Genomic DNA, 24,230 nt, shown 5'->3' on the forward strand with positions numbered 1-24,230 from the left:
ATCTGCGACGATTTCATCTCAATCGAAGGAGAGGGGCTTTCTCCGTCCGGGTTGTGGATCCGTGGAATAAGCTGCCAGACGAGATGGTGAAGATGCCGACGACCGCTCGGTTCAAAGTCTCTCTTGACCAGAAATGGCCTGAACACCCTCCCTGTACATAACTCCCTGTTCCCCTACATGGCCTTGCTTTTGCTTTTTGAGCCAAAAAATTAAATTAACTTAACATAACTATATATATATGTATATATACATATATATATGTATGTATATATCCAGGGATACCACCAAATACCAATACAAGACAACAATGTACCGAGAACCGCTGTGATACTCCTTTCAGTCTGTATGAATTCCTAGGTACACCCTTTGGGCTGAAAAACGCAGCACAATCCTTCCAACACCTGATGGTCACTGTGTGCAGAGGTTTCGATTTTGTCTTTGCATAGTTAGATGATATCCTTATTGCAAGCCCAAACGCAGAGCTACACAGAAGCACCTAGGGACTCTTTTTGATAGGCTTCAAAAGAAACATTTCCTTCTATGATTTATTGGTTCACAGTGCATTCTGCCTTCATTTATCTTCTGTCTTTTCAATATTGCCAGTAAAGGATAAATAAATTGATACACAATTCTGTTTACGTTTATGTATTACAGGTATATGATATTTATGTTTATTTTTTACATTTAAGTTAAAATGTTTTTTGTGTGTGAATGAAAACTCTGTGATGAGGCATCATAAACGGGCAGTATGAACCTTATCTAGCATTACCAATAAATCTGACAAAGAAGAATTAATTTTTTCTAAACCAGTTATTAATATATATATTAATTGAAACAGCTGCAACGGGTGATGATTAATCTGCTGTTAATAATAAACAATTATTAACTTCCCAATCTGCATATTCTTTCTCTTCTTTTAAATGAATATCAACTATATGTTTTTATGTATACACCTATTATTTTAAGGAAATTAATTCTCCAAAAATGCCAGGTATTGAACCAGTATTTCCTTGGATGAATCCATCCCTTCATGAGGTTAACACAACCTCTAATCGAAGTTAATAATTAACTTTTATTTATTACTCCTGTAATAAATATATATAAAAAGACTATATGGGGAATAATTAAAATTGATACATCTTTAAAAGATGAACCCATATCAGTTAAGAATGTTTATATGAAGGAATATCAAAACCCAATGAATCCATCCACAGACTCAGATGGTGAGCCTTGTACTTTGATAATAAACAAGATACACAAAATATAAAAACCAAGTGAAATGGAGAAAACATCTAGAAACTTGAAAAGCAGTTAGTGTCTCTAAGCACTCACAGCTCTCAGCCAGACAAGCAATGCAGTTGGTAGAAGCTCCATCATAGAGTTCCATAGGGGATCAGTGGAAGGCAAGAGCGACGACATTCTGGGGGAATCTCTGGGTGTTGCAGATGATTAGTTGGGTGGTCTTTTCTAGAGAATGTTCAGGCCGGGGCCCATGGATAATTTGCAGAAATCCCTGGCCTGGCAGGTCTACCAAGGAGCTCTGCCAGTTCAAGACAAGCTCCATAAAAGTGCGGTCAGCTGGTCCTATCTGAGATGCAGACACAGTGATGAAACTGTCCTCTACACACTCATAAGTGAACAAGCATTGCTGTCTTGTGCAGCTTTGTTGAACAGCTGTGGTCGCATGTGGCACAGATCTGACTTTCGTCCAAATCCATCATGAACATCACCCTGCCACCTTCCTTTAGCCAGGAAGGTCAAGCAGTTTCACCCTGTCTGGTGGCTATGGCAAAAGTGTTTGTGTGGTGGACATGTCTGAAAGGCTTCAAGACAGGCACTTTCCTCTTTGGTCTCGCCTTCTCTATCTAAGAGTTTCTTTTAAAACATTGAGGGAGATTTGGAAAATATTTCTATCGGGTCAAACAACTGTATACAGGTTCCCTTTTCTTTTACAATGACGGTAAGAACCCATTACTGAAGTTAATTACAGCCTTATTAAAATTAACGAGTATATTTTTAGATGGGAATCATTAGCAGAGAAATACGAAATTAGTTTCAGTCTCTGACATTCTTCTTGGAATATTTTTCATTTTTGTACAAATAATAAACTTCATTTTCACATCAATAAAATAAAATTTCTAAAAACAAAAATTCCAAATTGAGATTTTGGGATTGAAAACCAAACCAACCATTCTTGTCGTAATCAGCTTCCTGAGACATTAGAATTGGTTTTGGCTAATTTCTTTTTCTTCTCCTCAGCATCAATGTCTATTATATACTGCATCAAATCTGTTAGATTTTTGAATTCTGTTCGACCTTCTTGGGGTTGTTTTTTTGAAACTTTTGGCATCAGGCTTTGAATTTTTTCTCGGAATTCAACCAACTGAAAAAAAAAGCAGAAAGACAAAGTTGTAGGTGTCTGAAGTAATCTCCAAATGATTAATTCATCATCGTTAACATCCAACGATGATGGTGATGATGAAAATGTCAACATTCCTGTTAAACCTTGTTTCTTTCCTTCCTGTTGAGCCCTTAAATCAAATTATGTCAGTCTGAGTCTCAATGGCACCAGTCAAACTGATTATGTTCCCTGCTCCCTGAAATCAAACTGGCACTAGTCCCCTAAAGTTTCTGTTCTTTTGCCCATCTTAGAAACCAAAGGTCTGTTTCCAAATTAAACTTCATTTCCATTCACAGCTGGATGACTGCCTCAGCACATTGTTGTTGGTTGAGCCATGTTGGTTGTAGGCAGGTTGGCTGACCGTCGGCTGAACTGGCGGTTCTGATGACCAACTGATTAGATCAGATCATCAGCTCATTGCACTATTATTTTCTAAAATCTTTTTACTTGTTTCAGTCATTAGACTGTGGCCATGCTGGGGCACCACTTTGCATGGTTTTTAGTCAAATAAATCAACCTTAGCATTTATCTTTCTCTAAGCCTGGTGCTTATTCTATCGGTCACTTCTGTCAAGCCTCTGAGTTATGCGGACATAAACACACTAACACTGCTTGACAAGTGATGGTGGGGAACAGGCACAAGGACACACACACATCATTGTTTAACATCCACCTTCCATGCTGGCATGGGTTGGACGGATTGATAGGAGCTGGCCAGGCAGAAGCCTAGACCATACTTCTGTCTCTGTTTTGGAGTGGTTTTTATGGCTGGATGTCCTTCCTAACAACAACCACCCCACAGAGTGGACTGAGTGCTTTTTACATGGCACCAACACAGGTGAGAAGGTCAGTTTTGGCATGGTTTTTACAGTTAAGCTTCTTCAATTATTGTCTACCAAATCCACTCACAAGGCTTTGGTTGGCTTAAAGGCTATAGTAGAAGTCACTTGCCCAAAGTGACTGAACCAGGAACCATGCTGTTGGGAAGGAAACTTCTTACCACACAGCCACTTTTGGTTTAGAAACTTCAACTGAAAAACGTTAACAGGTAGAATTCTAAAATGGCTTCTTCCTTCCCTTCACCTAAAAATAAAACCTCACATTAGATGAAAGGAGAAAAAAGAGAATACATTCAGTGTACACAATTAACACAGCCATCTATGGATCATATTCAACACATCTTTCCTATTGAAAAGCAAGCCTTTCAATCGTGTGCATGTATATATATATATACATATCATCATCATTTAGCACCTGCTTTCCATGCTGGCATGGGTGAGACAGTTTGACTGGAACTGGTAAGCTGGAGAGCTGCACCAGGTTCCAATCTGATGTAGCATGGTTTCTACAGCTGGAAGGATGCCCCTCCTAATGCCAACCAATTTACAGAGTGTAATGGAAGCTTTTTTAGTGCCAGTTATGCAACACCAACATTGACCACAACTAAGATCTCACCTGACGAGTCTTCTCAAGCACGACATATTGCCAAAGGACTCGGTCACTTGTCTCTGTGAGGCCCAACATTCAAAGGGTGCTTTCTACATGCGATCAGCATGGGTGTCTGTTTCACTTGGCTTGATGGGTCTTCTTAGGCACGGAATATTACCAAAGGTCTTAGTCACCTGTTATAGCCTCCACGAGGTCCAATGTTGGAAGACCATGCTTCATTACTCATCCCATGTCTACCTGGGTCTCCCTTTTCCACAGATTCTCTCCCCAATTAGAGAACAGCACATTTTTACACAGCTGTCCTTGTTCATGTGCGTCACATGACCACACCAGTGTAGCCATCTCTCTTGCACACATCTGATGCCTCTTATGCTCAGCTTTTCTCTCAAGAGGCTTACACTGTTGTACATGCCCACTGACATAGCACATCCAGTGAAGCAGACACACACACATATACTATATATATATATCTCTTATTATAAAAGGCAGATTTTATCTGCCTCCCTTTGGGAGTTATACAAATCTACAATATAGGATTTCTTCAATTACAATTTACCTAGCATTTTTGAGAGTACAATGCATCGCGTCATGCCAGGTCCAGTTTTTAAAATTTAAACTCCAATTAAGCAAAATTTACAGAAAACTCACATTCTGGTGTGTGTGTCAAATGCTTTTCTTAGTCTGGTTTACACCACACGCAAACGCACACACACAGTGGGCAACGAATAAAATGAAAGTAAATAGCGACAGAGTGATTTGAGGAAGACTAAAGTGAAAGTATTCTGTCTATGACGCTGATAGATACATGAGTAAAATGTATGGGAAGCTAAGAGCTAAGAGTGAGTGAAAATGTTCTTGGAAGAGAGTAATTAGTAATAAAGTAAACATACACTCATACATACATACATACATACATACATACACACACACACATACACACACACACATACATACACACACATACATACATACACACATACATATACATACATACATACATATACATACATACATACATACACACACACACAGTATTGAAGCTTGAGAACAATCAGATACATTTGCAACACATCTGTTGAAAATATTATTGTTCACACACATACATATACATATATACATACAGACAGACAGACAGATAGACACACACACACACACACATGATCCAGCATGGCCACAACCTCAAGGCTGAAACATATAAAAGAATAACAGAATATAAATGTGTGCAAAGTACAAGAAATACTAATGCAGTATATGGGGATTGGACAATAAGCGTAAGGCAGTGTCAATGGTGGTTCCAGAAATCCCGAGCCATAAACTACAGCCTAGAAGACGAGCCTCATCCTGAAAGATCTGTAGAACTCGACAAGGACATCCTGAAAACCCTGGTGGAACAAAATATCATCGTAACTGTTGAGGAACTAGCAGAGAAGCTTGGATTTGGTCATTCAACCATTCATTGACACCTTTGAGCTATCGGAAAAATCAGCAAATTAGGTCAATGGGTTCCTCACAAACTTTCCGAGTCTAATTGCATGCAGAGAGTGAATGTATGCTTTTCTTTGCTGTCATATCTCACCACTACTGCGCTATGTATATCTATATATATAAAACTGTAGTTGTGTGAGTGTCTGTCCCCTTCGATTTAGATTCCTAACTACTCCCACATTTTGCGGTACAGTTTAACCAAATTCGGGTAGCTTATAGTCGTGATTCATATCGAGCCCGTCTGAATATTAGCGCGCGTCTACGATGAGTCTACGATTTTAAAAATAATTTAACATCATTTTTTATTCCATTTTAATGCATAATTTTTCGTGTGTCGATGGCGGCGGAGTTGGCGTCCACGCTCACACCTGCACCTGTGGGGAAGGGAGTGTAAGGAAATCAACGTCGTAATGCGTTGTCAAGGAGACCAGTGTTCTTTTAGAACGACTTCATGGCTTGAAAACACCAAAACAGAAATGGCTAAGAAAGCGTCTACATGAGTCTACGATTTAAAAAAAATTTACCATCGTTTTTTTTCCATTGTAATGCATTTTTTCACTATTATATAAGGGAAGTAACTCTCTAAAAATGTCTACGATGAGTCAACGATTTTTAAAAAAATTTACCATCATATTTTTTCCATTTTTAATGCATTTTTTGCTATTTTTTGGCTATAACTCTCTAAAAATGCTTATATAGTTATTTCCCTTACAAACCCGAGCAACGCCGGGCGATACTGCTAGTATATATATATATATATCATCATCGTTTAACGTCTGTTTTCCATGCGAGCACGGGTTGGACGGTTCGACCGGGGTCTGGGAAACCAGGAGGCTGCACCAGTCTCCAGTCTGATCTGGCAGTGTTTCTACAGCTGGATGCCCTTCCTAACGCCAACCACTCCGTGGTGTGTGTAAAGTATGATACACAGATGGCTGTTTTAATGCTATTTTAATTGCACACACTGAGTCTTTTCTACAGCTTGGCATGCTGTTCCCAATATCAGCCATTCACTGAATGAAAGGGAAATGAGGAAAGCTTCTAACAATGCAGAAATGAAAGTTGAAAAACCTTTAAATACTTCAGGCGCAAAGACCCATCTTCAGAAATGTCCAGTTAGAAGAAATGCGTGTTTAATCAGATCCTGCCATTCGGATAGCCAGAGGGGCAGTAACCCCATTTTCAACTTTCCTCTCGGCATTGTTAGGAGCTTTCTTCATTTCCCTTTCCATTTACTATTCTGCTTCAGTACTTCAATGCTTCAAGTGAACTGCATCGCTTATCCATTGGCTACTCTTTCTAGCAGGTGAGGTAACTATATACGGCCCTCCCAAATTGCTCTGAGTCAGACGTTCAGCTCAACATTACAAATTAATAAACAAACATCTATTGGTTTCACATTGATACTTTGGATTAAAACAATAAGGTATTACTTGTGTAATATCTTAGATTCAGCTAAACAATTCAAGAGCTGAGTATCTTGACCAAGGGCACAATGTAATATCAGTCGTAACACAGCACCAATTATTGATCTGCACACACCCAATCAACATAATCTCTTGTCATTTCCTTTTTGAAATGCAGTATCTTGATGACTGAATGCTGTAGCTGGGTCGTTACTGCACCAGCTCTTGTAATTCTTGCACTTAATGCAGCCTCCTGCCTTCCATCATTCGTGAAGACGGCCTCAAGACACTTGAACTTCTCCACCTGCTTCGGTGGAACTCCACTCGCATGCAGAGTGCATTGCACCAACTTCCTTAGTCTTAGTAGCATTGATTTCCATTCCTGCCAGGCAGCACACGGCATCGGATCTGTGAAGTGCATGTCAGAGCTTACCTTCCAACAAGTGGAGCAATACCATGTGGTCTGCAAGTTCCAGCCAACTAACCTTACATCCACTTATCTCAATATCACTTCCATCCTGGCTGTGCCCATCAATCCTGTCCATAAAGGTTATGAACAGGAGCGGTGACAGTACACACCCTTGGTAGAGTCCAATATCCACATTGAATGGTTTCCACTTAGAACCATTTAGCCAAACACAAATACTAGGCCATTCATATAGGAATTTCAAAGCAAACAAGAAGCTGTCCCTTGATCAAATACTCCTGCAGAACCTTTCACAAAATCCCATGGAATGAGGTTGTATGCTTTTTCTAGGTCTACAAAATAAGCATACCCCTCTCAACCAAACTTGCCACAGTGTAAATATTCGGGTGGCTGTGCTGTGTCCAGGGTAAAAACCACAGTTTTTCAGTTAGCTTGGACTCAACAATATCCCACTTTGAATTTTGAGGCAATGATTGAAAGAATCTGATTGTGAATAGAAATGGTTGAAGAGGGGTTCTTTGGAGGAAAGTTACTTGAATAGGATGCACAGCACCAAGATTAGGGAGCTGCTCCAAGCAGAGCTACTACTTCTCCAAATTGAAAGATCATAGTTCTGAAACTATGGACATGTGGCAGGAATGTCTCAGGAAAGAAGTGCCAACAGATTTTGTGGGCAAAACCAATTGGCAGAAGAGCCAGGGATAGACCATGAGTGAGGTGGTTGGATAACATACATGAGCTCAGATGGTCTCACTTGCAAATCCAGCCAGATCAATAGGAGATGGGTGCTTCTGACAGTGTCCAATGGAAAGTGTAGTTGAGGACTCTGCCCCTACAAACCTACCTGGAATAAGTGGGTAAAAAAGATGAGATGAAAGATTTTGTTTTTGTAATCCTTTGAGAATTACGGGGCGGGTGTGTTGAAAGTGTAACTGCTAGAGTAAGAATAGCTTGGGCAAAGTTCAGAGAGCTCTTACCTCTGCTGGTGACAAAGGGCCTCTAGCTCAGAGTAAAAGGCGGACTGTATGATGCTTGTGTACGAACAACCATGCTACATGGCAGTGAAACATGGGCCGTGACTGCTGAGGATATGCGTAAGCTCGCAAGAAATGAAGCCAGTATGCTCCGATGGATGTGTAATGTCAGTGTTCATACTCGACAGAGTGTAAGTACCTTGAGAGAGAAGTTGGACCTAAGAAGCATCAGTTGCGGTGTGCAAGAGAGACGTTTGTGCTGGTATGGCCATGTGGCGAGAATGGATGAAGATAGTTGTGTGAAAAGTGCCACACCCTAGCTGTTGAGGGAACCTGTGGAAGAGGCAGACCCAGGAAATCCTGGGATGAGGTGGTGAAGCACGACCTTCGAACTTTAGGTCACACCGAGGAAATGACAAGAGGCCGAGCCCTTTGGAAGTATGCTGTGCGTGAGAAGACCCGGCAGGACAAGTGAGACCATCACCCATGGCCTCAGTCCACTTATGCATACCTTTCCTTCTTGGGACACAAAACTCTACTTGTGAAGACCTGTTGAGGCAAGTGAAAATAAAAAAATCAAAATCGATCAACATGAATGGAAATTGTCGCTGTGATATCAGTGCTGGTGGCACATAAGAGAACCATCCGAATGTGGCCGTTGCCAGCGCCGCCCCGACTGGCTTCTGTGCCGGTGGCACGTAAAAAGCACCATCCGATCGTGGCCATTGACAGCCTCGCTTGGCCTCCGTGCTGGTGGCATGTAAAAGGCACCATCCGATCGTGGCCGTTTGCCAGCGTCGTCTGCCACCTGTGCCGGTGGCACGTAAAAAGCACCCACTACACTCATTGAGTGATTGGCATTAGGAAGGGCATCCAGCCGTAGAAACATTGCCAGATCAGACTGGGCCTGGTGCAGCCTTCTGGCTTCTCAGACCCCAGTTGAACCGTCCAACCCATGCGAGCATGGAAAGCGGATGCTAAATGATGATGATGATGATGAAATACCTTTAGATACTCACATTATGAACCCCAAGCATTTTCCACACTGCAAACGATAGAAGAGAGACACCAGAGATTGAATATAATGTCCCCCATGCCAGTGCACGAGCGGCAAACGCATGTCCAGTAACCGGGTATTCTCGACTGGGTATCAATGTCTGAAAAATACAAAATAAACATCAAATGTCAGAACAATGAGATGACGAGTATTGTTCTGTTACCATGACATTTTCTCTTAAAGAACTTTATCATAAAAGGAGACCACAAAAGGGCAGTTAAGGGAGTGGGAGAGGCTGCTGGCTCTCGCCTGTGCTTTTAATGCAATTATTTAACTCATTACATTCTAAGTTCAAATCCTTCCAGAGATTAACTATGCTTTTCAACCTTCCAGGGTCAATGAAATAGGTACGAGCTGAGCAATGGGGTTGATGTAATTTACTGCTCCTTCCCCAACAATTGCAGGCCTTGTGTCTGTACCAGAAAAAGCACTACTACTACTACTACTACTACACTTGACAAAACACTTAGCATTTTGCCCATCTTTACTGGTTTCAAATTCCACCGAGATCAACTTTATCTTTCATCCTTTCTGGGTCTATGAAATAAGTACCAGCTTATTACTGGGGGGGGGGGGGGTCAGTGCAATTGACAAGCTCCCTTCAAATTTCAGACCTTGTGCCTAGAGTAGAAAGGATTATTATTATTAAGGTTTATAGCTGACAGAATGATTAAAGATGCCAAGCGAAGAAATGCTGAATGGCATTTCGTCCAGCTTCATTTTCTGAATTCAAATTCTGCCAGGGTCGACAAAAGATGTCGTAATCAAGCGTTAGGGGTCGATATGATCGACTAGTCCCCTCCCCCAAATCTCTCGTGAACTGAACAAAACGTTTCATAGCATTTTTCTCTGTCCTTAGGTTCTGTGTTCAAATTCCACCAAGGTTGACTTTGCCTTTCATCTTTCCAGGGTCAATAAAATAACTACCAGCTGGAGCAGTGGGATCAACTAACCCCTCTCCATTAAAATTGCTGGCTTTGTTCCAAAGTTAGAAAGTACCATTATTATCATTATTATTACCAGACTAGACCAAATTCTTAACGATATTTTGTTCATTTTGTACATTCTGAGGAGAAATTTCGCTGAGGTTGACCTTGCCTCTCATCCTTTCAAGGTTGATAAACTGTAATACAGTCAGATACTAGTATAAGACCAACAAGCTGAGGGACGGGGAGATGTTGGTCAGGACCATCAATGCCATACTTAACTGGCACTTTATTTTACAGACCCTGATAGGATGAAAGTTAAAGATGACTTGCCCCCACGTTCCATGCCACCTCTCAAAATTGCTGACCTTGTGCCAAAGCAATCATTATTAAGGACAAATGTCCCTAATAATACTGAACAAAATATTGGGTTAGACTTTAAGGCAAGTCATCCTCAGTGTGACTGTGGTGGTGGTGGTGGTGGTGGTGGTGAAACCATCCAGTCATAGAATTGTTAGAGATAAGAACCTTCTTAATCAGTTGATCTCTCAAATGTCCCAGTTTCATTTCATGGTTGAGCGATTGGCAACAGCAGCAACCACAACAATAATCTCCAACTGTTAAACACCTGCTGAACCAAACGATGGAAATGGTTGAATTGGCAAACTTATAACATTTCGGATGAAAGAGAGGGCTGCCAACCGTATACAAAGGACAAACAGACACAACAGAAAAACATGTTTTCCTTTGGTGTCACAGAAGATAATGCATAAAATGTGGTGCAGTGAATTATTGATGGTTATTTATAATAGATCTCACAAGACTTCGCAAAGGAAAGTTGAAGGGCAGTTTTATGAGGTGGTTTGGTAGGTCAGGCAATCTTGGTGAAGCAAGTTTTGGGATATACAGTGGACGGGTGAGGGGGGATGGGGGTAAACAGTAGTAAATGATATGAAAGTTCATTCTAGAAGTGTTTAGAGTCAGACTCTGATGCAGAATGAGTTTTGTCAGGATAGAAATTACGAGGGAAAATAATGATTGAAGAAGAAACAGGTAGGTTTCCTTTGTATTCTTGGCTTTACAAAAAATTATTAGATAAATGCAGGAGTGGCTGTGAGGCAAGAAGTTTGCTTCCCAACCACATGGTTCCAGGTTCAGTTCTACTGTGTGGCACCTTGGGCAAGTGTCTTCTGCTAGAGCCTCAGGCTGACCAAAACCTTGTGAGTGGATTTTGTGGACAGAAACTGAAAGAAGCCTATCATGTGTGTGTGTGTGTGTGTTTGTCCCCCAGCACTGCTTGACAACCAGTATTGGTGTACATACATCTCTGTAACTTAGTAGTTCGGCAAAAAATATCAACAGAACAAGTACCAGGCTCAAAAAAATAAAAAAAGCACTGGGGTTGATTCATTTGACAAAAATTCCACAAGGAGGTGCTCCAGCATGACCAGTCTAATGACTAAAACAAGCAAAAGATAAACTTTAATGACAAAGCAGCAACAACAACCAGCATCTGTTTATGATGTGTGAAACCAATTAGAAAATGTTCTGAGTTTCTCAAGATTTTTTTGGAGGGTTCAGTTAATGAAAATAATTCATTAACATTTAAATTTGTTTGGTCTAATTTATTCTTTTATTTGTTTCAGTCATTTGACTGAGACCATGCTGGAGCACTGCCTTTAGTCGACCAAATTGACCCCAGGACTTATTCCTTGTACACCTAGTACTTATTCTATTGGTCGCTTTTGCTGAACCGCTAAGTTACGGGGACATAAATACACCAGCATCAGTCGTCAAGTGATGGTAGGGGGACAAACACAGACACACAAACACACACATATATATAAGATGGGCTTGTTTCAGTTTCCGTCTAACAAATTCACTCATAAGGCTTTGGTCAGCCTGAGCCTATAGTAGAAAACACTTGTCCCAAGGTGCCACACAGTGGGACTGAACCCAGAACCATGTGGTCAGTAAGCAAGCTACTTATCACACACCCACTCCTAACTTTGATACAGGAAATAATTGAATCCTTTCCCTCTGTCAGGAATGGAGAAAAGAATCAAATTATTTTCTAGTTTCATTCCTGCAGCTTTCAGAATTGTTGTTGTTGAATCATCATCATTTGACATCCATTTACGATGCTGATGTGGGTTGGAGAGGCTGGTGTGGGTTGGAGAGGCTGGTGTGGGCTGGAGAGGCTGGTGTGGGTTGGAGAGGCTGGTGTGGGCTGGAGAGGCTGGTGTGGGTTGGAGAGGCTGGTGTGGGCTGGAGAGGCTGGTGTGGGCTGGAGAGGCTGGTGTGGGTTGGAGAGGCTGGTGTAGGTTGGAGAGGCTGGTGCAGTCTGAGTGAAGTCTTTATGAAGAATTATACTGCTTCCCTAAATGTAGTGGAGGACCAGGTTTCAGCCAAACATGGCATGGTTTCTATAGCTCACCCACCTCTTCACAGACTGGCAATGGCACAGGTGAGGTTGTCTTGTAACACCTAAAGTTACAGAATCCTTGATTTATTATGATGCAAACATATGCACAAAGTAATATGTCTGAAGAGGTGAGCAGAAGAGAGAGCGACAACAGAAGAATAAGCAGGGGTGGGGGAGAGAAAGCATGAAGGGTTGTAATACAGGTGAGCTGGCAGAATCGTTAGCATGCTGGGCGAAATGCTTCGCAGTATTTCGTCTGCTGTTACGTTCTGAGTTCAAATTCCGCCGAGGTTGACTTTGCCTTTCATCCTTTCGGGGTGATTAAATAAGTACCAGTTACGCACTGGGGTTGATATAATCAACTTAACCCGTTTGTCTGTCCTTGTTTGTCCCCTCTGTGCTTAGCCCCTTGTGGGTAGTAAAGAATAGGTATTTTGCCCATTATATGTTCCGAGTTCAAATTCCACTGAGGTTGACTTTGCCTTTCATCCTTTCAGGGTTGATTAAATAAGTACCAGTAATCGACAATCCCTTTGTCTGTCCTTATTTGTCCCTTCTATGTTTAGCCCCCTGTGGGCAATAAAGAAATAGATGGGTTGTAATGCAGGTGGAAGTGATCAATGGTGAAAGTGAGTGATGGCTGGCATTAGAGGAGAGATTTGTGAGGAGGGGCACAAACAAAAAAAAGAAATCATCAAAGCAAAATCTATTTGAAAAAGTTTCAATGTTATTTTGAAATATTAAACTGATTTACCTTAGCAAACATAGCAGGGTCTTTCTTTTTAGCCATGGCCACCGTTGTTCCAAAGCCAAACAAAAGAGAAGTCGTTGTCAAAGTGGTAAAGAATGCGGCTCCTGAAACACAAGCAAAACCATTCTCAGCAATTTTACCATCTCTTATAATTCTATCAATAACATTATCATCGTTGATTTTTTGCTTGGATTCAGCTTTTGCTTTTTTAAACTGTTTTCGTAAAATTTGTTCAACTTTGCCACCCTGGGGTAATATCAGGAAATACACAATAATTATAATTTCACTTTTCTTAAGTTTCTTGGTGCTTATATCCATGAAATGAATACTAATTTTCAAAAGCAAAATATTACCTGAAAATCAAACAAGTTTCTCATTTGTGTATTTGCATTTAATATCATTTCCCAGCTTTGATCAACACAAGCCACAATTCTACTCCACCCAATAATTTCATGAAAACTGCATATTTTTCAGAAACACTCTTCCTACACATTTTATGTTAATTCTCTCCCTCTCTCCCCCCCTCCTTTCTGTCTATGATGTAAAACAGGACTACAGAACTCAGCCAGCAACATTTTTGTTATATCATTTGTTATGAAAAGAGTCTGAAACTATTAACATCTGTGTAGATCAGATCTAAGCTCATACAGCCAATGGCTTGAGCCTCCAGCTGGGTCTGTAACTTGTTAGAAATAGTAACCGAATATCTCTCAGATCACAACCTACTGCCTTTCAAAAATGAAGGACATATTGGACAATGATGTCTCAGATAATTTATGCCTGAATAGACAAGATGGTCATGACTGGAATGTCTTTTGATCATAACCTTGTTCCATCTATTCTCTCCTTTTCAATGAATTTCCCCCAATACCCCATGAGTCCTCCTCACACAATCCAAAACATGATGGCCACTTCTGCTCCAGCTGCCTTGAAGTACATTTCAGCTGAAGGCCAGTAAGTCGGCCTGCATTAATATTTCAAATATCTAATTAATAAATTAATTTTATTTCATTCTCAGCAATTAGTTACTCATTAGATGAGGACCAATCCAAAAGTATCGGGACTGGTGCTATAAAAAGAAAACTACAACACATAGCAAGAGCCAAGAAAACCTGTCTGCCACAACAGAACGGATACCAGTGTTGGTGCCACGTTAAAAGCATCTAATACACTCTATGGAGTGGTTGGCATTAGGAAAGGCAGCCTGTCATAGAGACCATCCCAGAACAGACTATGGAGCCTGGTGTGGCGCCTGGCCTTACCAGCTCCAGTCAAACCCGGAAACCCATGCCAGCATGGAAAATGGGCATTAAATGATGATGATGATGATATCAATTTGGCATTTAATCTCCTCCAAAGGAGCCACACTATCCAGTGTCGTTTTCAGTGATGGAAGCATTTCTGGAACTCCTTTCTTGGGACACTAAGTACCTGCCTCATCGCTTTCTCTTGGATTTCCTTGATGCCCTTGAAATTTCATTCCTTTCAAATGGGATTTCATCATCACCATCGTTTAATGTCTGTCTTCCATGCTGGCATGGGTGGGATGGTTTGACAGGGGCTGGCCAGGCATGAGTCTGCACCAGACTTCTGTGTCTGTTTTGGAATGGTTTTTACAGCTGGATGCCCTTCCTAATACCAACGGGAAAAAGGAAAAGTCACAAAGGGTGAGATCTGGTAACATGGTAGTTAGTTAGTTAGTTAATTTTTTGGCTCAAAAAGCAAAAAAGCAAGGCCATGTAGGGGGACATGGAGTTATGTACAGGATGGTGTTCATGCAAAGAGTTCAGGTCATTTGTGGTCAAGGGAGACTTTGAACCGAGCGGTCGTCGGCATCTTCACCATCTTGTCCGGCAGCTTATTCCACAGATCCGCAACCCGGACGGAGAAAGCCCCTCTCCTTCAATTGAGATGAAATCGTCGCAGATAGAGCTTTTCGGAATGACCCCGCAGCCGACGCTCTGGAGCAGGAGTGAAGAACGGATGAGGGGAATGTTGTGCTGGATCCAAAACTGCAGTGAAAGGGCATGGTGCATTGTCCTGGTGGAGTTGCCACTCACCAGACACATTCAATTCTGTCCTTTTCTAATGAACAACATCCTACAAATGCCACATGTCATGGTAGTCCTCCTTGTTTGTTGCCTGACCAAGTGGAGCAGACTCATGATGAACAAACCCCCTTGTAATAGAAGAAAACTGTCAATAGTGTCTTCACATTGCTTCGACTCTTTTATGCTTTCTTTGGTCTTGGAGAGGTTGGGGTTTTCCACTCTGAAAGATTGAATCTTGGTTTTAGGGTCGTAGCCATAGACAATTCATCAAAATTAATTTTCTCCAAAATTCCATTTTTTAACATCTTTCTTCCCCCACTCCGCACCGACCACCATCTTTTAGAATTTTTTTTCTCACTTTTTGCCTTTTTGTAAAAAACATTTTATGCTTCTCAACCACCTGATTTTGTGTTCAATCCCTGTGTGTGACACTGCCCAGAAGAATTCTCAGTCAAAGGAGTCAATGCCAGTACTTTCTGTTTTTAAAGCCTGACACTTATTCTATCGATCTCTTTTGCCAAACCACTAAGTTATGGGGATATAAACACACCAACACCAGTAGTCAAACAATGCTGGGGGTAAAACAAACACAGACACACACGAGGGGGTGGCAAAATTAGTAACCAAGGTAAAACAAGTAATTTCTAATTTCTCATTTTTTCATCATCATTTTATATTGCTGCGTTATGTCTGGGAGTAGAAGTTGGGCAGCAGAGTTGTTGCTGTTGTTGTTGAGGTGGGAAGAGTTCAAAACATAGTCAAGCGACAGGTTCTCTTTTTTATCCAAGAAATTTTACCTCAACTCTGACCCAGTTATAATTGAGGTTGCTGGTGAAATAACTGGATGATTTTTGGTGTTTGACAAACAATATTCTTTTCTCTGTGGGAGAAATAAATATTTATGAAGTCTAATTTGATAATTTTCAAGTTTCAAAATATGCTGTCTAAAAATGGAGTAAAAATTGGTAATGCCTAATTCCTTCTCTTTAACTGCACGGCGAATAAATATATGATGAAGAGGACACTTCAGCAGATTGTGAAGAAGTTGTAGAGAATATTTTATGATGAGCTTTTCTATTTAGTCTAGTTTCATTAATTTCATATCATGGTACCATTTTCCTGTTCCTCTTTCATCTGACATACACACACACACACACATATATATATTGGCATTTCTGATCTTTCTTATGTCTAGGGATGGATATTGGATGTGTATGAGTCGGTTTTCAAATGTAATTCTGGAAAACTGAAGTGGCAAGTTTACCTTATCCTGTGTTACTCATTTTGCACCAGTCAAATTTGTCTTTTCTATGCTCAAAGAAAATAGCGATAATATTCTGAAATATTCAGATTATGCTATAATGCTTTTCAATGCATTTAGGGAAAGCCATTTGCTTAGCAATTTCATTTTTGTAAGGTAATGAACATTTGTAAAAACAATATTTTGTCTCCAAGTCAAAAATGCCTCATTGTGTCCCAACCCCATACGATGGGCTTCGTTCAGTTTTCGTCTATCAAATGCCCTCTCTGAGGCTGTAGTAGAGAAGATACTTGCTGAAAAGGTGCAACGCAATGGAAAGCAAACTTCTTAACGCACAGTAACACAAGCACTTACTCTCTTTTACTTGTTTCAGTCATTTGACTGCGGCCATGCTGGAGCACCGCCTTTAGTCGAGCAAATCGACCCCAGGACTTATTCCTTGTAAGCCCAGTACTTATTTTATCGGTCTCTTTTGCCGAACCGCTAAGTTACAGGGACGTAAACACACCAGCATCGGTTGTCAAGCAATGCTAAGGGGACAAACACAGACATACAAACAAACACACACACATATATATATACATATATACGACAGGCTTCTTTCAGTTTCCGTCTACCAAATCCACTCACAAGGCATTGGTCGGCCTGGGGCCATAGTAGAAGACACTTGCCCAAGATGCCACGCAGTGGGACTGAACCCGGAACCAAGTAGTTGGTTAGCAAGCTACTTACCACACAGCCACTCCTGCGCCTGTTGTTGAATTTTTTTTCTTGTGTTATGAAATAAAATGATGAAAGAATGCCAAAAACAAATTAATTTTAATTGTGGCAACAATTCCAAAGACACAAAAATGCTGGGGGGGGGGGCAAGTAAGAAATTTGTAAAAAAATGAATTTTTGAAAGAAACTTTTTTTTCTTGATGCGAAAATAAAAAGGACTTCTTCCAAGAATCCTCGTTTTGTTGACGATTTCAGTTAAATGATTGAATCTTCCTAATTACTTCCTAATTTACACACAGACACACACGTGTGCCGGCGGTTTTACTTGCAAGTCTCCTTGGCTGAGGACTTAGAGTTGATATCAGTAAAAGAATGTGTTATAGAATAGAAGCTTGCTGACCGAAGAGGCCAACTTAGGACTGGGATAAGTCAATCTTGGGTCCAGGACGAAAGTCACCCTTAACAAGACAACGGAATAGGGAACCCCTACGTGGTTGCTGGCCCAGCTAGAAATAATACTCAAATGACTTCACACCGTTTTGGCAAAAGAACGAGAAACTGTCACAGAATTGCAAGATGGACCAAGAACCGTGTGGTGCACTTGAGCAGTGTTTACAATAATTTCATAATTATTATTAAAACCGGTCGATTCTGATCCTGTGCCTCTACAGGACTGGCCTGGGGTTAAACACTATCACCTCAGACACTCAGCATAATGTTCAATGAATAATTAACATAAAAATAGAAAATACCTTTTAAATTAGACAGTCTATTATTTCGCTGGTTCTTAATCTGCGTGTCCTCCTCATTAGTTCCTGCCAATAAAGTAGGTTCAGGCTTTATTTCTTCATTTAATCGGTTCTGCTTCGATCCGTCGTCGTCAGCCGATGAAGCCATTTTGAAAACATTGCCAAGGTGAATTTACAATAAATCTATAAATGTTATTATTTAAATCAAATTTCATTATCTTTTATATTTTGGTGTAGAAATTAAATTACTAGCAACACCAATTCTTTTTTCTTCATTTTATATTGTTTAATATTGCTCAAAAGAAATAAATGACAGACGACAACATTTTAACCAATCATAGTGAAGAATTACATTTTCTGCGCTCCGGAATATCTCCTTAGCAACCAAACAACAAACAACACTCGTTTTTGTTTTTTTTTACTGGAACATTTCTAAAGAGGTGAGAAAGAAATTTGGCGCCAAGACAGTTAGGTTAGTCCACTAAATATTCCTTCTTTATAATATTTACTGTTTTGTTGTGGAGCGGCGGAGAGCGATTTAACGAACTCCTCGACAATGACACCACAACTAAAACATCTACGAAAATATTTTTGTGTAAAATTGTATTTCCTCTTTAATAGTTTTTTGTAATATTTTATCCTACATATTAATTTTTTATATTTAATTAGTTTTATTGAAGAAATCTATTTATTGACGCAAAATATTTGTTAAATAGTGTTCTTAATTGTAAAGTAGAAAGATCTCAGAGAACCAGTTTTAATTTCCGGTTGCGGTTACATCTCTTACATAAATTGTAAATTTCCCTTAAAAAAAAGGCATGAACATCACACAATCTCGTTCCTTTTCTCTAAGCCCAAAATGTTTCAATCTTTTCCCTTTGGTTGTCTCCCTTTAATTGCAAGTCAGAATCGTCTTCCCCGCCAACACTGTAAGAAGAGACACAGCCAGAAACTCGAATCTTTACTTGTACGGTGGTGGGCACGGGAGTAATTAAAGTGTCTAGTCATTTAACAATGTGACTGCAAACCTATACATTCTGAGTTCAAATCTATTCAAGGTCAACTTTGCGTCCTTCCAGGATTGATTGATAAATAAAGCATCTCTCACCAAGTCCTTTGTGAGCCGCTCTCCAGCTATCTATCTGAGGCTCTATATACCTATGGTAAGACCTCACCTGGAATTTGCATCACTGGTCTGAAACTCCTATCTTGCCCAGGATATTAATCGTCTGGAAGCCGTTCAGCGACGTGCAACCAAGAGAATACCCACCATCCAGCATTTGCCATATTCTGAATGCCTTACTTCCCTGGGCATGGACACATTGAAACTCCGACGTCTGGCAGCTGACTTGGCAGACACCCATAAAATTATTAACCATCTTACAAACAATAACTCTGAGCACCTTTTCAAACTCCACCCGTCTAACACCCGTGGACATGTTTACAAAGTCAGAAAACAGCACAGCTCCCATGACTTTTGGAAACATTTTTTCACGCTGAGAGTTGCTGAAGCATGAAACAAACTGCCGGCATCGGTTGTTTGTTGTCGGAGCACTGCATCCTTCAAAACTTCCATGCTTCCTGAGATTCGCCAACACTACACCTGATTTTCTCCCCTCCATACACTGTTCACTTCCCAGTTGTGGTGCACCTGAGCACTGTATACAATAATCTCATTATTATATATAAAGAACTGAATTGATTTACTGTTCTTGAAGAAGAACATCGGAGATGTGAACAGGATTACAGCAGAAAATTCCAGTCCTGTGTCCATAGTTGACGGAATACTTGTGAGGATTTGAACTCAACACCTCTAAGTTGCTTCGTTCTAAACATGATCCACATGGATATTTTCGTTTCCTTGGAACATACCACTGAATGAAATAATTTTGGTAATTATTTTTACTGACGAGTTGCGAAAAATAATGTGGGCCCTAATTAGCAGGGTAGAGCAGCTGTAATTAATGAGTCTTGGGTGTGGTGGGGGTTTTGTATCCGAATTGGCCTGATTTTCTTTTCACTTGTGTGCCCGGGGAGGAGGTTAGAGGTGGTCCGTTCCGGCGATTCTGTTACGGGCAGCATTTTTTATTTTGCTGTATAGGTTTGAGGGCATGAGGTAGACACACTGTGCCACTGGTTCTCTAGGGTCTGCAACCGTAGATGTGTTATTAACGCTGCTAAATATCTTGAGAATGTCACAGAACCTCAGTCCTTCTTTAAGAAATTCTTATAACTCTTTATAAATAACCGAACATGTGTCTAAGTAAGAAATCAATTTATCGGACTGGCTGACTCGGTTGAATAGCAAAGTCATTAAAGGAAGAATTTCAACTAAGAACAAGGAAGGGAAACAACTAGAACAAAGAAGATGAACGAAGGCAGTTGTGCTTTATTATCTGAGACCCAGACAAGGTTTTATGTAAGAAATGATGGAGGAATAGAAAAACAGGTAGAAAAGTGAAAGGAATTGAAATAGTGAGGGAGTTTATGAAGAGACAAGAAAAGTCAGGTGGAAGGAGAAAGCTATGGAGTGATAACTGTCCAAAGTGTTGGTAGAGAGAGTAAGGGGAGAGGGGCAAACCTGTTCTGCACACTTGTGCTGTGTTTGAGTATTGCTCACTTGTGGAGTTGTATCAAACAGCTGTTTTGTGTGTGGGGTGGGGACGAATCTATCAACTGAATCCATTTTGAGGATCATCCCACCACCCATCCTTAACAAGGCAGGAAAGATGGTGTTCCTCTGTCTAGAGACAAAAGAGGTTATGTGGTGGACGAAGCTGAAAGAATTGAGGAAAAACACATTCCTCTTTGGTCAAGCTCTCATCAACTGTTTTAAAGTTTCACTCAAAAAGGAAAGTGAGGGAGGAGAGAGAAGTGCTGCCTCCCAATGACTTTGTGAAAAGATGGGTGACTATGGCGAAAATTGTTAGAGTGAATGGCCCTACTCTAAGTAAGCGCTTGTAGATTGGAGAACAGGAGAGAGGCTTGTGACTTTGGTAGTCAGGGTGATTCTGGGTCTGTGGTGTTCCTTGATTGACCCTTGTTGGAGTTTCTCCTGTATCAGGGGGATTGCATCACTTGTGTTGTTCCATATTTTGTAGACTCTATACACTTGTATCTGTTGCCAGCATCCTCTGAGTGGCAGATTCGGTCTGCTGTGGCTCCTAATGTGCGGACATACTTTTAGGTTACACCACCTGCAATGGTTTCTGGATGGTAAACATGTGTGGACTCCATTTGTGAGGTATGTCTTTCTGCAGCTTGTCTCCTTAACAGAGCTGTAGTCCTGAGGGAAGAAAAAACCAAGACCGGGCACCTGGCACCTAGAATATTGTCAGGTGCCCACAGCCCCCCCCCCACCAGTCGGGCAATGGGATTGATGGATGCCCCACTTTAGAAATCTATTGAGGATTAGTAGGGGGGGAAGTGTGACGATGTTCTTGGAGAGACACTGGGTGCCACTAAAAACGAACCGGCTAGTCCGTTCTAGAGAACTTTCTGTTCATGAACAATCTTGGATAATTTCCAGATGTCCTTCGCCTGGCAGTGCTACCGGGGGGGGGGGTCTGGTTCAAGATAGACTCAACAATCACAGATGTGCTGTCAAACGGACTTGCTGTCTGAGGTGTGTGCTGAGTGACAAAACTGTTCTGCAGACACTTGTTCAGTGTCTGGTAATTGCTGATGTGTAGGGTTATGTCAAACAGCTGCTGTCACACATGGGATGGATCAGTCTATCAGCTGATGATTGCCCCACCACCTTCCTTTAATTGGGTAGGCAAGCAGTTTTCCTTTAGCTGGAGGCGAAAGAGGTTGTTTGGTGGACAAGGCTGAAAGGCATGAGGACAAATAGATTCTTCTTTGGTAGAGCTCTCATTGACTTCTCCACGTTTCACTTGAAAAGGAAATTGCAAGTGGAGAGGGAAGCGCTGTCCTCGAGTGAGTTTATTGAAAGGTGGGTGAAAGTAGTGAAAATTTCAAGAGTGGATGCTACCTCTGTAAGCGTAGACCAGTGATTTGGAGAGGACACTTGCTCTTGATGTTCAGGGAAATCTCAGAGAGTGGGGTTCCTTGATTATCCCTAGAGGTCATCCAGTATCAGGAGGGCAACATCTCTGTCATCCTCCATGCCACTTTTTGTCTTTTTTAAACCTTTCTATCTTTATTTCCCTTCCTTTTCTTCATAAACCGTGTCTACTCACATTGGTTTTTAATTTTACTTTTATTTATATTTATTTTTTGTTACTTATTTAATTATTTTATCATTTCATTATATATAAGCCCCTACTACACTTTATGTCTGTCTTTGTATTGTCCCCCTCGTCCTTTACCCTTGTGGCAAATAAATGAAATTGTTATTATCATTGTGATGAAAACTCATACTTTATTTTACTGGATTTGATGGGAAATGTCAGCTGTCCACAGCCACCAGACTAAGGGGACACTTGTTTACTGGTCATGCTTCAAGAACCCTGCAAAGAATTCTTGGAGTTCCAAGCAATGCTGATTTTTGTAGGTGTTCTACTTTCACACTTGCACCAATCTTTTGGTAGTTGATTGCTGATACTCCCAAGTGCACCAATCACTATTGGTATCAGGTCTACTCTCCTCATTGACCACAACCTTCATATTTCCCACTTTAAATCGTCAGAGTTGTTTATTTTTTTTCTTCTTCTTTCACATTGATCCTGTTGTCACCGAGGCATGTTATGTCAATTATCATACATGTTCTTGCTTTTTTGTTCACCACAACAATGTCCAGTTTCCAATGTCTGGTCAGAGGATCACACTGAATCATTGCATCCAATAGGATTTTGCAGTTCTCACTCTCAGTGGTTTCTTCTGGGGTTTGCTCACACCATGTTTTTTGCTCTTTGTAGGCTGTGATTTCCACATAGCTCCTGATGGATCATTCTTGCCACATTGTCATGTCGTCTTTTGTATTTGCGTTGTGCCAATTCCCAGCATTCGCTAATGATGTGCCATAATGTTTCACCCCTCTCTCCACACATTCTGCATTTGCCGCTGTTGGTAATATTGTCTATTCTGCACTTCACATAGTTGGTCCTTAATGCTTGTTCTTGAGCTGCGCATATGAATGCTTCTGGCTCTATCTTCAGGTCACTCCTCCTCATCTATAGCCACAGGTCCTTTGTATCTGTCTTGGCATTCGCATCTCTTGCAAACTGACCATACATTTTTTCCTTCCATGCTTTTTCTTTTTTTGTGTGTTCATACTTTCTTTTTATGTTTATTTCTTCTTCTTATTATTATTATCATTATCATTATTATTATTATTATTATTATTATTATTAAGCTAGTTTAAGTAGTAGATATTTGATCTTGATGTTTGGTAATAACAAGTCTCCTCAAATCTCAAGAGTCTTCTTTAGGATTCTTGCAGAATGGTACTTTTCTAGGTAGCATTTTAGGTGTTGCCCTAAGTACACCAATCACTACAAGAATAATTGTTGTCTTCGTCTTCTGCAGTCTTCTCAGCTCTTCAGCCTAAATCCTGATATTTCTCAATTCTTTTCAATTTCTTTGGTTTCGACTCTGCTCTGATAATGAATTGTAAACTCAAACATTCTTTGTTTATTTGGTCTTCTATAATTATATCTGCTTTTCTTGCTTCAGTTGTACGATTAGCTTTTATAGGGAAGTCCCATAATATCCGCTAGCTCTCACTTTCTATCACAGCCTCTGGTTTGTGTTCATACCAGTTTTTTGTTATTTGGGGTCCACACACTTGGCTAACATTGCAATGCACTCTTTCACCTTCACAGTCATGCCTGCACTTATACTCCTTTTGTGTTTGTATACTGCACTCATTCAAGAGCCGATTGATACTTTCGTCTCCTTTCCTGCAGATTCTGCATGTGCTGTCTGCATTTTATTGATCTTTGTCTTTATCAGAATTGCCCTAATGGCTTGTTCCACAGCAGCTATAATTAGCGTTTCATGTTTCCGTCCGACAGACAAAGCCAGCATTCTTTAATTTCATCATTCTAAATTTGTTGCTTCAATTGGCCATATGATTTCATTTCTTTCCATTTACTTGTTCTGTTGTTCTTCCTTTTGTCTTTGGATTCTCCCACTATTTTGGTAATGCTTTGGTCTTTCTTCACTCCACACAACATAATTTATCA

The 24,230-nt window shown here is 40.6% G+C and overlaps 2 protein-coding genes across 7 annotated transcripts in view; one reads left to right on the forward strand and one right to left on the reverse strand.

The window, feature by feature from the left end:
• The window catches only part of LOC115227468 (transmembrane protein 242-like), a 29,831-nt gene extending 11,576 nt beyond the window's left edge, over positions 1-18,255 (reverse strand). For all 3 annotated transcript variants that reach the window (XM_036500706.1, XM_036500707.1, XM_029798288.2), the window contains exons 1-4: positions 18,085-18,255; positions 13,304-13,404; positions 9,161-9,298; positions 2,190-2,383 (exon numbers count right to left, since the gene is read on the reverse strand). In XM_036500706.1, the coding sequence (XP_036356599.1) occupies positions 2,204-2,383; positions 9,161-9,298; positions 13,304-13,404; positions 18,085-18,229 (564 nt within the window). In that variant the 5' untranslated portion in view covers positions 18,230-18,255 and the 3' untranslated portion in view covers positions 2,190-2,203. The remainder of the gene's footprint in view (positions 1-2,189; positions 2,384-9,160; positions 9,299-13,303; positions 13,405-18,084) is intronic.
• Positions 11,071-24,230, forward strand: part of LOC115231653 (radial spoke head protein 3 homolog) — a 71,010-nt gene continuing 57,850 nt past the window's right edge. The window contains exon 1 of one of the 4 annotated variants that reach the window (XM_036500702.1): positions 11,071-11,177. In XM_036500702.1, coding sequence (XP_036356595.1) covers positions 11,159-11,177 — 19 coding nt within the window. In that variant the 5' untranslated portion in view covers positions 11,071-11,158. Of the gene's footprint in view, positions 11,178-18,405; positions 18,554-19,883; positions 19,974-24,230 lie in introns of those variants that run through there. The other 3 variants (XM_029801628.2, XM_036500704.1, XM_036500705.1) reach the window with 3 other exon arrangements.

This window comes from Octopus sinensis, linkage group LG2, assembly GCF_006345805.1.
Source record: "Octopus sinensis linkage group LG2, ASM634580v1, whole genome shotgun sequence".
In the NCBI taxonomy this organism is placed as follows: Eukaryota; Metazoa; Mollusca; class Cephalopoda; order Octopoda; family Octopodidae; genus Octopus; species Octopus sinensis.